Genomic DNA, 15670 nt, shown 5'->3' on the forward strand with positions numbered 1-15670 from the left:
TGCCATGTGAATTGGTAGATGCTTTAGGACAATAGGATAGTAATTAGGTATACACAGAATGTGTCTCCTTGGTCAGTTGACCTATGAGGAATTCTTAATGAACTCAACAAAGACTTTTGATGCTACATGTACACAGCTTGTACATGTAAAGTTTATTTGTAATTGACATCAACACAATATTTAAAAGTTATTAAAAAAGATATTATAAATGAAATGAATGTGCAAGTAATGAAATGTTGAAAGAGTAGATTATCATATATAGTCATGCAATGTTATACAAATCATTGCATTCACAAAACTATATGCATTGATCTATATTGATAAAGTTTTTAAAAATACAGTTTTGTTACTATACTTGTATTAATTGTTTTCATTTTAAGGAAATATTTATAAGTTATATGAACAGAACCATATTTCAATTTTGTCATTAGTACAATTGGCAACATTTTAAAAAACATTATATAGTCTGGCATCATGTCTATTATAGACTGTGCACTAGCTGTTGCATTCTCTCATCCGGGGGGGGGGGGGGGGGGGGGGTAATATATCATATTCCATATGATGATTGTAAAACCTTGAATAACTTCATTGAATGAACTGGACATCTAAGATAGTCTTACCAAACTAATTCAAATTTATATAAGTCCGTTGAATGATTTAAGTTATATGTAAGTAAGTAAATCATTTATTATTGTGACATATGTGTATCTTTTACAACTGAGTAGTATACAATTACATACATCAAACACCTGCCCATTGGACCTATGATAAGTCACTGTTGACACTAAGTTATGATTTTATGCATGGGCAAGAACTTAATTTGTCTTAATTAAAATGCAGAATGAATAAAATTTGCAGCTTGTCTTGGAAATTTACAAATGAGAGTTTGAATTCCGAAACTAGAGAAATTAGAGAGATTATTTGGAAAAATAACACTTTGATATAGTTTTCTTCTGAGATTGTAATCTAAGTTCATTATAGAAGAAATTAAAATGTGTCCTCTACATGTATTTCGTCTACAGAGTTTTCATGTGCACTCAGTCTAGACAAGTTCACCCTGAAATTGTGCAGTCTCTATTTTCAGGGGTAGTATACCCCACACTGAAACTGTGCCATTGTTGATCTGGCTAACAATATGTTTAGGAATGTTCATTGAGATGTTATTTTCTAGGCAAAATTTTTCCTTTGATAGTTTGTATGTTCTTAATTTAGGAGTATTTAATGTGGATATCCATTTGCCATCTTAGTTCATGTTCTAACTGCTGTTTGCTAATAAAATGAGTTAATATATATATACATGAAGTACATGGGGGCATATTTTCATAGGCTGCCAGTATATCTACATCATCTAGAATATACACTGTGCTTTTATGAATAGTCCTTGTCACACTACTACATGTACATTTTAATACGTGTATTGTCAAACAACAATATTCATGTACATGATATACCATATGACTGCCCAGAAAGACAACAACTTCAGTAAATATTTATGAGTAACATAAATACAAGGCTTTTAGTTACTATTTTAAAACATCTTGTCAATGAATAGAAGAAGTCGATTAGAAATAATTAAGTACTACATGTAGGTAACTGCAAGTTAAAAATCAGAATTAATCCTTTAAAACCTATGGCCAAAAATTTTCAGAGGGAGAGAGAGAGAACATGAACTAAGATGGCAAATGGATATCCACATTAAATACTCCTAAATTAAGAACATATCATATACCAATTTAAAACCTAAGGCCAAAAATTTTCAGAGAGAGAGAGAGAGAAAGAGAAAGAGAACATACCCGGTATATATAATCATGTTCATAATTAACTTTGAAACAAACCAAAATCATTCATTAGGAGAGAGAGAGAGAGAGTTGTTGAACATTAGGGTTCACTGGTTAAAAATACATATATGTATTCAGAGCTCATTGAGTAGAGTATTAGGAAAAATTTAATATGTAACATAACTATTAAATAAAACAATTAAGTGTTTGTAGTATAACCTCACAATATCCATAAAAGTACCACCGAGACCAACCTAATACAACTGCATAATAAATAAATGTTATTTAAGAAATTAATGGGTTCTTAGTAGCCTCTGATCCGCCATTCAGTAAATATTTTAAAACAATCTTGACTAATAAATGTCAATCATATAATAATGATTCCAATATAAGTCAGATCAGCAAATCTAATGTTTTGAGGCTGTGTGAGCTATAATTTTTGAGAACCTTAAATTTATCACAATGATGGGACCCAGTTCATTTAACAGGCATGGGACAATGACTCCTTTCATAAAGGAAAAGCATGGGACGAAAACTTCCTTAGTATTAATTAAGTACCCGTGGGATGAACACTTTTTTAAAAATGACGAGTTACAATTCCCAACTCAAGAGGAACAATTAATATCTTTATAAACATTTTTTATTTTTTTTTTTAAATATTAATTTAGGAGGGAGTTACTCCCATTATTATCCAAAACTGTCTGACTTGATCTCTTTAATTTACACTAAATTTCTATGAAAAGATGAAATTAGAAAGCTTATGCAATTCTGAGAAAAAATATGCATCATATTGCCAATTCCATTAAGATTTAAGAAAAATATAGCCATTTAAGTGAACCTACCATTTCCCCACTCCTCTATTTAACACAGATTCATGGGGCTCTCCTTTAGTAAAACATATTAACTTAATCTTTTAGACATCAATTGTTGTTCAACCTCCTTGAATAAGAATTTAAACCTTATTCATATTACATACATCTACATAATATTACCATGATAAAAGCATCAAATCACTTAGAAAAACTATTACATGAATTACACTCCCCCTATTTTGATTGTCAGAAAAAGCATTTATAGTTTGGAATATTTTACCTAATATTATGAAACTTGTAGCAATTTTCTTGGGTCATTTCTTACACATATTTGAAATAATCATCACTGATGCTAAGAAATTGCTCTTTTTTGGTAAATTGGATGATTTGTTGCATTTTTATTCACAACTAGACGATGCCATCCTGCATGTGTGTTTTTTTTTTGTTTCCAATATGAAAATGGAAGTTAACAATCATATTTAGTGAATATCTTATCTATTCTGGTTTCTAGTCTCCTTTTGATAAACAGTAGGACCTGCAAGTATGATATGCCTACCTTTAATTTAAATAAAATTCAAACACACCAGGGTAGCTGGAGATGGATAAGAATTTCATGAAAAATGTTCAATTTTTACATGTTTACATGTATATTTTTGACGCATATATACAATAAAGGGGTAAAAATATGTTGATTCTTGTTCGTTTCAATAGTAGTACCGTAATTATAGTAGCTACCGTGATGTTATTTGAAGGTCAAGTGTACCTTTACATATCAAACATGTATACGTAATGAAAGAAGGGAGATGATTTTTTAACTAATGTAAAAACATCTTAAATATCACTTTTGCATTGGATACATACACTTGGGTTTTTAAGGTTGATACTATGATAACTACATTTGTTTACATGTAATTACTACATTTGAAAGAAACATATTCTTTAAAAAAAAAAAATGGGTTTATAATTTGTCAGGTTTCTTTTATAATGTTATTTCATAAAACCAGAGAGCAACTTCACTGCAGATTTATAAATTTAATGATTAAATTGATAAAAACTGTTTTAAAAGTATTAATTTATAATTCTTATCTCAGTAATTAACTTAAGCCTATAAATTGTCAACAGGATAGGAAATTCCAACTTTCTGGGTAGGCCAAATTTTACTCAAGTGTAGGCCATTCTACACATGTAACCGAAGAGGGAGTATTTATAAACTCTCCTTCTGTATGTATATAAAAACAATTGTTTACATTGTACCTTTTGTAATTAAGTCTCCCAAAAGAAGTTTGGAGACATTGTTTTTGAAAGCGGTTTCTTCTTTTTCTTCCTTCTTGCCTCTGAACTTGTCCATCGTGTTTCTCAGAGATGGCTGAACAGAGTTGTACACAACTCTACATCTAGAATATGATAGGCCTGCATACCCTGTTTTAAATTTTAAATTTATTGTTTTTAAATTGGGGTTGGGCAACCATAGTTTTGGGGGGTCAAATAGGGGTGGGGTCTAACACTGAATCCTTAGGGAAAAATTATACACTATATTGTAAATGGTTATCACTTGAAAACCGTTAAAGATATTGACATGGATTTTTCAAATGCTAAATATATTGAGTGTTAATTATGGTCAATACATGGTACATTATAGATATGATCTCTGGGGACTATATATATTCCCCAACCCCCAGGTTTGGGAAATTACTTAATATTTAAAAAACCGTGACTCCTCACCCCTAATTTACCATATACATTCTTGTTCCTTGTGTAATGGGGCATCATATGGTATATAGGTTATGGCCATATGGGGGTGGTTCCGTCTACCCCTGAAACAGGAAGTGCCCTAATTTAAATATCTCATTAAATTCCTATGAGATCCCCAACCCCAAACTACTTATATTCTTGTTCTTTGTGTTAAGGGGCATCAAATGGTATGTAAGTTATGGGCCCTGGGGGTTGTCCTGACCCCCATTGAACAGGAAGTGCCCAAATATCTCGAAAACGGTTGAGATCCCCACCCCTAAACCAAATATATTCTTGTTCCTTGTGTCAAGGAGCATCAAATAGTATATAGGTCATGGGCCCCAAGGGTGGTCATGACCCCCCCCCCCTTTGAACAGGAAGTGCCCATATATCTTGAAAACAGTTAAGATCCCCGCCCATAAATCATATATATTCTTGTTCCTTGGGTCATGCCGGTTCACCTGATGTACAGTATCAAATCAAATCATATCAATCAATCAAAATTTAAAACAAAAATGAGTCTCCTTGTGGCAGTGAAAAGTAAGAGTTTATAGGTTTACATAAACAGAAATATTTTCATTAATATTCAATAGAATTGGTAATTTTTGGTATTTATTTTCTCAGAATTTGTTAAATCTTATTAATGTTATAAGCTCTATTAAGTCATTTCATGAAGAATATGTTATTGATGGTACATATAATTTAGCACATGTAATTCATTAGATGGATATAATGACATTATCTAATAAATTAATACATTGGTTGTTTGAATATTGCTTTTACTAGACTATATGATCAGACAATTGAATTATAAGTGTTTAGTTAACCCCAACATACAATCAATCAAGATGATATATTTAGAGGACTTTTTATCCTCTGGGATAAAATATCCCAACATGGTCATTCATAGGATTTTAAATCCTATAAAAGCCGCTTATAGGATTAATTATCCTATCAACACCAATGATGGGAGAAAAAATCCCACGGGAGTTTATATCCCACAAAGATTTTTTTCTCCCATGGGATTTTGGTGGGGTTTGAGATGGGATGAAAAATCCCACCAAAATCCCATGGGATTTTGATATTTGAGAGACAATTATAAGAAAACTAGTGCAATGTTTATACATTCATGCTGACATGATAGGATCAAAGTAAAATGTCCCACCTAGATATATAAACAAAAGTAAGCTATGTCCAACGGAAAGGGTAGCTAAAAGCCCGGACTTTGTCATGTCCGGACTTAAATGTCGCACTGTTTAGGGTATTATGTCTTCATATTACGATATTGTTTCCACCTAATCTCCCACAGGTGGCATTGTGTCTTCTGTTTTAGACTGGCTTTTGCCTTTTGTTGTAACACGAACAGGGTTGGTTGTACAATCTTGAGCTTGATTCATTTCTCTCTGTTTAATATGATTTTTATTACTGCTTGCAGATGACAAATTTCGCTGTTGTCTCTTTTGCTTTGTCTCTTGATCAAGTTTCCTTTTTTTGGACAAAAGTTCATCAAACATCTCAGATAATTGATCGTAGGATCGTTCTGTATCCTCTTTCTGTTCTATAGCTTCCTCTTTCTGTTCTATAGCTTCCTCTTTCTGTTCTATAGCTTCCTCTAATGATGTTTGGAGACTACTCACGTTTTCCTTCAGATCTTTCTTATCACTTACCAGTTTCTTAAAACAGGTAATGTGATCGACTAAAAGATCTTTGTTTGGATTATTTTTTATGTCTTTAGCTTCTTCGTCGTCCTCTCTCATCACTTCAACCTGTTCTTTCATTGTGTCTCGCATTTTTTGTTTATAGGAGGTGTAACAACCGGCCGGGTTCACACAATCTATCACAGAAATAAGATAAAATTTCATATTATCATTTTTTGAACAAGCTTACAATTACCAATATAAATATCGCTTTAGGTATAAAGACATTATTTCCATATACCAAACTGCTACAATCGGTATTCAAAATACAAATTCATTGTTTTATACTTTAGTATGAATCTCTCAGTCATATTCCAATGCAGATCATATTTTGGTTTTGAAATGAAAAAACATTCAATATTGGCGCTGTGTTAACAGATAGGGCAAATTACTAACAGTACAGGATCATGGGCAACATTGATCACCTGATTCAACGAATTCATGCATCTCTTTCTAATTTTTCAATAGAACTATGTTTTAGCTCCCCTTTAATCTGTCAAATACCCATGATATTAACAGCCAAACTTTATGGGAAAAGGTCAATACCGCCTTGAAAATTAAGCCTTACAATACGTATGACTGATACGTGTCTGACAACAATGCTCGCATCCCTAGTAAATACATTCTTTTGAAGCATACAATTGATCCTAAAGAATATAGAGCTCACATTGTCTAGAAAACATACCATATACCATAATTCAGTCAGTAAACAGAACAAGGCACAATACAGACACAACAACCTAGCCCTTCCACAACGTGCTCTAAACAAATTACCACCAGAATTTTTAACTAGACGCCCACAGGCCTTGACGTTCACCTGAATACCATAGCCAGTAGACAGATCTGGGGGTCTCATGCTTGCATTTTTAGCTTTATTTTGGACTCTACGCCCTAATCCAAGATTCCTCTAAGTGTTACCCCCGCTTTTATTAATTGATGTTTGCAAACATCAACTATAAAAGATGACCGGAGACAGGGCAATCCCAAGTTATCTTTATCCTATATAGCCTTGGGGGCCACAGCTTGTAAAATTTTGGTAAGAAAAGGTCATCAGGCCTTTGACAATTAGAAAATAAGTTTGTATCCGAGAATGTAATGAGGTTTTCTAGCCTTGGCGTACTTTTGTGATTGAAGTTGTACTTTCTAATCCTCTTTAGCTATTAAAGTTTAATGCATTTACTGTGGGCTACTATTGAAGATGAATTACAAATTCGCAATTTAAGAAGATGACATTTTGAACATATTACCAATACATAAGGTCAATCTCCCACGACTGGGAAAGTACAAACGAAAATATTACAAAATTTAATATATATGTGTTTACAATGTAACCATATTGGCTATACCTAAAGGTCTGAGCTAGAGAGTCATGCATTTTTCGATTCAAGTAGAGGGCTTAGTGGAAATCGTCGCCATGTATTCAGTTTATATCTTCCGAATATTTTTCAAGATTAAATACGTTCTCATTATATGACCATATTTGCCCCGATCGAGGGCATAAATCCATTTTCCATGGACCATGAATTTATAAGTTTTGATAAAGGTATTTATGAACACCATTACCATCCATTCAATTTATCTCCCACTACTGCAGAGGCAAGAAAAATGTTTCCTAAGATTTATTACAATTTCACTTTATGGCCACATTGGCCTAAACTCCTAACACAGAATTGTCACTATGATTTTTCATTTAGGTAGAGGGCTTCATTGACAATAATTATGCAGTTTTTCTCAAATATATATTATGAAACAAGAAGATTTTCAAAGATTTTTGAAATATGTGTTCACTGTATGGCCATGTTGGCCCTGTCCGAAAGTCTGGAACCCTGACCCATTTTTACTATATGGCCATATTGGCCCCACTCTAGGGCCTGAACCCATGACATAGGGGTCATGAATTTCACAATTTTGGTAGAGGGCTTCATGGACATTATAACCAGGCATTTAGTTTTTAACAAATATATATGGGAGTAGAGAAGAAGATTTTTTAAGATTTTACTAATTAAAATGACCATAGTGGCACCACCCTAGAGTCTGAACCCCTGCCACAGGGGTCATGAATTTCACAATTTTGGTAGAGGGCCCTATGGACATCATAATCATGCATTTAGTTTTTAACAAATAAAAATGGGAGTAGAGAAGAAGATTTTTTAAGATTTAATACATTCTTACTATATGGCCGTATTGGCCCCACCCTAGAGCCAGAACCCCTGACCCAGGGGCCGTGAATTTCACAATTTTGGTAGAGGGCCTCATGGACAACACAACTATGCAACCAGTTTTTTCCTCACATGTGTAGGAGTGAGAAGAAGATTTTTGAAAATTTAGCTTTTTTTGCGTATTTGGCCCCACCTGTGGCGCCCCGGGATGGTTGAGCCATGAATTTCACAATTTAGATTCTTATTACCATAGAGATGCCTCACACCAAAAATAGTTACAGTCAGCCTTGTAGTTTTTAAAAAGAAGTTAAAATGTGCAATTGTTAACGCACGACGGACGACGCACGAGAATAAAAAAATAAGGTGCATATATAGGCAGTGAAAACCACCTAGTAACTGCAGAGTTTAAACTGATGAAAACAGTACCAAAAGCAGCAGGAAACGATACGGCACTGGTGTATTAAATAACATCAAAACCAAGCAAGATTTTAGTTTGGAGCAAACAAACCGATTAAGTTTAAGAGTGACGAAAGTGACCAAAAAATGAAGAATACACTTAACAAGCGAGAAAATTAAAGGTTTTAGAAACCAAGTACATAAAGATTGAATAAAACCAGATACATAGAACATCATCGACAACAGAAAAGAAATGGGTATCACACATTCGGAAAAAATCAAAGAAAAACTGAGAGAACAATACTCGAACAGTAACAAAGCAGTAAATAAAGCTACAAAGATGGACCGTAAGAACTTCATTGGATATTAAACAAACGAATCTGAGAAAGCGCCAGCATTTAATAGAGGATAGTGATGATTATCGTATCACAAAGAAATACACGCCAGTAAAAGACAAGCAGTGAACAATGATTACATCTGAGAAAGAGCAAGAGCAAAGATGGAAAGAACATTTTGAGAAGGTATTGAGCCACCCAGACCCTAATAGCAGTACAAAAATATGTGAATCAAACACCAACTTCGGAATAAACACAGAATAATAATCAAAATTAGATATATTCACAGCAATCAAGAGTTTAAAGAACAATGAAGGCCCTTGGAATGGCAACTTAAACCAAGCGAAATCTGAACATAACTTGAATTTTGTTTTGAAAAGATATGGAAGAGAGCATGATACCAACAACATGGTCTAAATCAAACTACCAAAAGTGAGATCTCACGGACATCTAGATAGGTATTACTTTACTCTCTATACCAAGCAAGAGTTTTATATTACTGCTGTGACCAAGTTTTTTTTTTTAAATAAGAAACATAATAGAACAATGTACAGAAGGGCAAAGAGAACTCATCATAAATTTTATTGACTTTGTAAAAGCTGTTAATGGTATTCACAAAGACAGATTATGAAAAGTCTTGAGGCACTATGGTTTATCATCTAAAATAGTTGATCTAATAAATTTAAGCATTCAATGCAGAATTTAAATGCACAATTGGTAGCTCCTCGAACACAAAGTTTATTGTGAAATCAAGAGTAAGAAAAGGATGAGTGATATCAGTCTTATTATTCATCGTAGCAGTAGACTGGATAATGAGATCAACTCTCAGTGAAGATAAAACAAAACTATCAGTTGGACTATTTTCAGCAAACTATAGGACTTTTATGCAGATGATCTAATGCACTGGAAACGCAAATGCAAAGAAAAACATCTTATTTACACAGTAAATCCGGCAAAATTGCCATGAACATTGCCATAAAGAAAACAGAAGTTATGTCTCCATATACAAAAAGCCCACTGAAAATAGAACTGAACAGAAAGGATATTAAACGCACATCAAATTTTACATACCTTGGAAGTTAAGTGACATCAGAGGGAGTTGCTGACAAGGATATAGTAGCAAGATTAGGTAAAGTCAGAGGATTCTTTGTCAAGCGTAAGAATTTATTGAGATCAAATAGATAAGTTTCGTTTCAGTTCTCATATTACATTTGTTTATAGTTTAAATAATTATGCAATGCTCTTCGTAAATTTGGAGGAAATTAAGATAACCTTATGAGCTAAGTGTTTTTAAAAATCGGCCAAGTGATGCACGTAATTTTGAAAAAAATATCTGTAAACCATTTAGGTACATGTAAGTCTTGTGACAGTAAAATAAATGTTAAATGGATTAGTAGTACTTGGATGTGCTATGTTGTGGCAAATGTATACCTATATTGAAAAAACTTAATTTCTTAAACTATGATATTTATAAGTTACAAGACAGCAAGCTAGCTACAATCTGAAGTAGCTATATAGATATAACAATATGTGACTATTTATTTAAAGAACTCATGCATGTATAAGGTTTCAAAACTTACCAAATACTTCTTGGTCTCGCTTTAAACACATATATTTTGACAATTCAGTTCGTGCAAACTTGATTGTGGGTTTATTGGAAACAGTCTCAGGGTAGAACCGGTATTCATCAGTGTCATTGGCTTGGATGCTGACAACGCATTTATATTTATTTGCACAAACGTAAAATACAAGCGGGTCCCAAGGAATGGGTGTTTTTTCCTTTTTCAAAACAGTTTGAATCCAGTTCTTGCGATCATGGTCTTTGTATTTCGTGTTACCTTTATTCTGTTTAAAAACATAAAAAGTGCAATTGTTAGTGTCAAGGTAGTCTTTCTTTTCCGATAAATCGATTCTTTTTTTTAAAATTGTTAAAAAATTATTTAAGGAATAAGGAATCATTCTTTGAATATTATGAGGTGATTAAGTACGGTCGGGAGTGATCAAATCCAATAAAGCACGAAGGGTCATGCGCGACCGTATTTGATCATCTCATAATATTCATAATCAAAGAATGATTCCTTATTAGTTATACAGTGTATTCATTTTACTTTCACCAAATGTACGATTAAATATTGAAATAGTCATTAATGAAATGTATTAAATAATACATTACAAAATCGATTTGTAGCGTTATCCCAGACATTGACACTGATAAATGTAAATATTTCAATATCAAATAACAATGTTGACATTACACGACATTATTTTATGTTTTATTTTAATGTTAATAAGATAGGAGCTCGGTAAAAGTGTTCACCTTAATTAACTCTTCCATAATCTCAGCCATGATATCAGACGATTCCTCAAATCCAAGAGCAAGGGTTTCGAATATGTTATTAAAGGATTCTTGATGTAATACTATACCCTTCTCTTTCAATCTGACAAGCTCACAGCATTTGTCTGGTCTGTTGAGAGTGTCCAAAATATGGTGGATTTCTTTTTTGTGAAGTCGTTCATACTCTAGAAAACAAAAACAAAATTAAGCAAGTAAAACAATAAACCCAATATGCAATATTTAATTCCATCGATATCATTGTCAGAAAGTTTATAAAACATTTTTAGAAACACATTTCGTTAAAAGTGAAAAAGGCTGTATTTACTAGTGTTCGGTTTTTATTATATTGCTACATGTATATATATTTATCGAAGGACAGTAATCTTTTTTCTCACTATGATTTTCCCCGCAATTTAAAGTAATCTTTACTTTTTAGTATGGAACTTTTCCCAGATGTAAATACCCGATTTATCCTTGTCATCTTCATAAAGATAATCCTTGTAGTGAAAGTTTTTACCGAGTTGTCTTTCAATAATTTAAACAATTCTTTTTTATCCACGTCTGTTGCTTCTTTGACGGTTTTCCATGATGGAAATGTTAAGAAAAATGAAAAAGACTTTCATCGTCCAACTCATCTCCAAGATCCAGTAATCTCTTTGTGTTAAATTTTGTCGCCTCCCAAAACGTGTTGTATACTTCGTCGATAAGCCAGATGACCTGAAGATTCCTCCAACTTCTCCAATGTGGAGTGGCTGATGCTTCTGCCATTATTTATTCTAAAAATGTAAATTTAAAACCAAGCAGAGTTAAAAAGATATATTGAACGAAAATTGTGTCTAATGTATGCATACCATTGGCTCAAAGATTTCATAACTCGAGCACAAGGAATTCTGCTTTTTGTTTCTTGCTTGTACATGTAATTTGTTAGTCAAATCCTCATACAAGACGACTTGACTATTTCTTTTATCTAACGTACTGATGTACATTAACAATCATTTAGTTTACTTCACCTACTCTGTCGATGAATTCATTAAATTTTTAACAGAAATATATAAACAGTAATATGATTTCTTTGATTATTCTTACTATTATCAACGGGTTACGTAGTATAGTTTTTGAAAGTGGGGGGGGGGGGCAAAAAGTTTTTTTTTTAAATTGTCAAGCAAAAAGAAAGGGCATTCGCAGTCTTTGAAATCCTAATCCGTGGGGATGGGAGGGGCGATAGGAAGTATTTATTGCTTTCAATTTCACTGTTTATTTCTTTTTCACTTTGATCTGTTATATCTCCCGAAAAAAGGGGAGGATGAGGAAACTTTATGCGATGCCCATGGGGTTATTCAATTTTCATATGTAAATTTAAGAAAAATATCTGCTAGGAGAAAAACTGGTTTGGGTGGGCTGGTTGGGTTGGTGGGTGGGCAGCTACCCCCCCCCCCCCACCTCCGCCGAGCTCCCCCCCCCCCCGGCCCATCCTGATGCCCCCTGTCTGTTATGAAGGTATATAGCAAACATTGCATAAAAAATATATAAACCATTTAATTTTAAAAAGTGAAACGTGTTATTGACATTACTGGACATGATTTATGAGATAATAATATTATACATTTATTCACACTATATAATTTTAAACTCTACAGTGTGTTACTTGCATACAAACAGATTTTTTACTTTCTCATAAAAATACTTAAAAAATCATTTAAAATAATTGAGAGCATATATCCTTCTATGAACAACAAAATCATATTTCTAAAATGACACTTTAATGAAATGACACTTTAATGAACCATAAAATAAAATTTTGGTGTAGCATTACACCTTAAAATATAGTATACTTTTAGTTCACATAGATATATGTTTCATTTTTTAGAAAACGAGACATTAAATAAAAATTAAGATAATACTAGAGCAAAGCTCGTTGCAAAGCAACGAGTGGGTCTTCCGTTAATGTCGAGAGTAAAGCTAGATGTTCCTGTAAGAAGCAGAGTTTTTAAGGATTATGTTTACTCAGGGTTTGAGATTTCAAAAAATATTTTTACAAAGTTTAATATCTGAAGTCCCAAGTTGTTTTAAATACACAAAATAACAACGTTATTAACAAATATCGATACTGATATCCATGATTTGTTTATTTGAGGAAAATATACTCCGACAAAGGTAGATAAATATTAAAACAGAGGAAATTCGGACTAATTTTTAAAAATTCTTTTTTTATCTTAAAGACTTTCTGTTGCAATGTAATTGCAAAAGTTAAGTTTCTATATGTTTTTTCATATCATTTTACATATTTTTTGGTTGTATTTACTAGTCTATAGATTTATATCACTGGCTGGCACGCGATTGGGAAAATTTTTAAAAAACATAAAATCGATTCAAGATAAAATATCTCGAAATTTTGATCATTGACCTTATATAATGTTAATTTCAACATAATAAAGACAGCAAACACAGTTTTAGGCAATCAATGGTTTGGAACTCCTATTAGTCAGTTTTTTGTAAAACTCGATAAAAACTGGGTACAATTTTGGAAATTGATAGAGGAAATTCGGACTAAATTAAACTTAAAATATGAGCTTAAAACGATTCAGTCAAATATAAAATTAGTAAAGCTATTTGTATTTTATCTTTTCCCAAACTACAAATTGTTTTATTATTTCTAAAAAATTACAAAATAAAGAAAACCTTGGAAATGGTGGACAATTAATTTGACAAATTTTGACAATTTTTTCAAAAAACATTCAGAGGTCATTAGCAGAAAAAGTAGGTCATTGACCTAGTTATTTGAAAGTGAAAAATAGCCCAACAATAGCGGGGCTACAACGTGAAATAAGTAATTTTTCGTTCCTATAAGTGGATTTTTTTCGCCCCTGAGAAAACGTAATCCTTAAACCAATAACAAAACTTAAACAAAAAATAGAATAATTCTTGGTACGACTTAACAAAATTCGAATGATTCGGAGTACGAATTATCAAAAATCTTTACTATTTCAAGAACGACCTTACAAAAAAATCCGAACGTGTCAAAGTCAATCTCTCACCAGAGGGCGTATTACGCCGCGCTACAACACCTCTGTTAACGTCTAAATGCCAAGATTCTTGGCAAAACCCATTCTCAATCATGATATTATAAATTAAAGTTTTATATGTATTCAGTCTACATTTCGATGTTTAAGCCTCGCTAAAATATTGAAATAAAAAGAATGTATTGGTAAATCACGGTAACAAACAAAGAACTATTTCTCAGAGTAATACTCCATTACCAATGATTTCGTGGCACTACTTTTTAGACGTTAACAGAGGTATAAGTGGAGCGAAGCAGGAACGATATCTCTGGGTAGAGATTGTGTCAAAGTAACACTTTACAAAAATCGAATTATTTTTGGTACGAGTTAATTTCACTTTGAACATTACGCTATTTTTTAAACCAATAACGCGGAATAAAAATTTCCGAAAAAACCGATTTTTAATCCCCGATTATCTTTGCAGTGCATCGTCCGATTTTAAAACAGATTTCAGATTTGAATTCACCATGGCAAATTCTATAACACTGTAGTATTGTATTATTTTGTTAAAAAAATGAAAATTTCCAAAAATTGGAACTACTTCCGGTTTCGAGAAAATTAAAATCCTCCGGACAAAATCAATTTTTTTTTGAAAAATTAAAAATGGCCGTCAAATTTGAACGGAAATGACATAAATGCTGAAACTTTAACATCGTTGAGACATGATTACTTTAGAAAAGCTCTGAAAATTTCATGGAAATCGGATGAAAACTTTTTGAGAAATAAAGCCGAGAAGGAGTCAGAAAAAAAATGAAAAATAAAATAATAATATAAAGAAACCGAAAAAAACCAAGAGGGTCTTCCGTTTGGAAACGGAAAACCCTAATAAAAAGAAACCGAAGAAAAACAAGAGGGTCTTCCGTTGGAAACGGAAGACCCTAATTATAAACAGATTGTATTAAGGAATAAAAGAATCATTCTTTGAGTATTATGAGTTGATCAAATAATGTCGTGTGTGATCAAATCCAATAAAGCCCAAAGGGCCTTATGATATATTTGATAATACTTAACCATATTTGATCACCACAGAATATTCAAAGAGGTATTACTTGTATTCATATAATTTTCAGCAATTGTACGTTATTTAAATATTCATTGATGAAATTTATTGGACTATACATTACCAAAATCGATTCGTTGTGTGACAGAAAAAACACTGGAAAATGTAAATATTCCTTTTTCATACATGTATGCCGTATCTCATAGTTACACACAATAAGTATCCATACCTTTTTTTTTTAGATAAGCTGACTTGCCAAAAATGGATGTCACTGCACATGCAATCAGATGGTCCTTTAGTGGTCTCTCTCAAATAATCCGGCTCAATCCAAAGATCCTGTTAGTTAAAAATTCTTTATGCGATTTCTC

General features: G+C 32.5%; 1 protein-coding gene across 1 annotated transcript; it reads right to left on the bottom strand.

Annotated features, from left to right (window-relative positions):
- Nucleotides 1-2723: 2723 nt before the first annotated feature.
- LOC105331303 (myosin heavy chain, clone 203) lies at nucleotides 2724-11423 on the bottom strand. The gene is made up of 3 exons (XM_066070396.1): nucleotides 11226-11423; nucleotides 10489-10753; nucleotides 2724-6155 (listed from the first exon to the last, which is right to left on the bottom strand). Exons 1-3 carry the CDS (start codon nucleotides 11253-11255, stop codon nucleotides 5617-5619), a joined length of 834 nt encoding a protein of 277 aa, XP_065926468.1. The 5' UTR covers nucleotides 11256-11423; the 3' UTR covers nucleotides 2724-5616.
- Between the last annotated feature and the right edge of the window lie 4247 nt (nucleotides 11424-15670).

The sequence above is a fragment of the Magallana gigas genome, chromosome 8 (assembly GCF_963853765.1).
Source record: "Magallana gigas chromosome 8, xbMagGiga1.1, whole genome shotgun sequence".
Classification (NCBI taxonomy): Eukaryota; Metazoa; Mollusca; class Bivalvia; order Ostreida; family Ostreidae; genus Magallana; species Magallana gigas.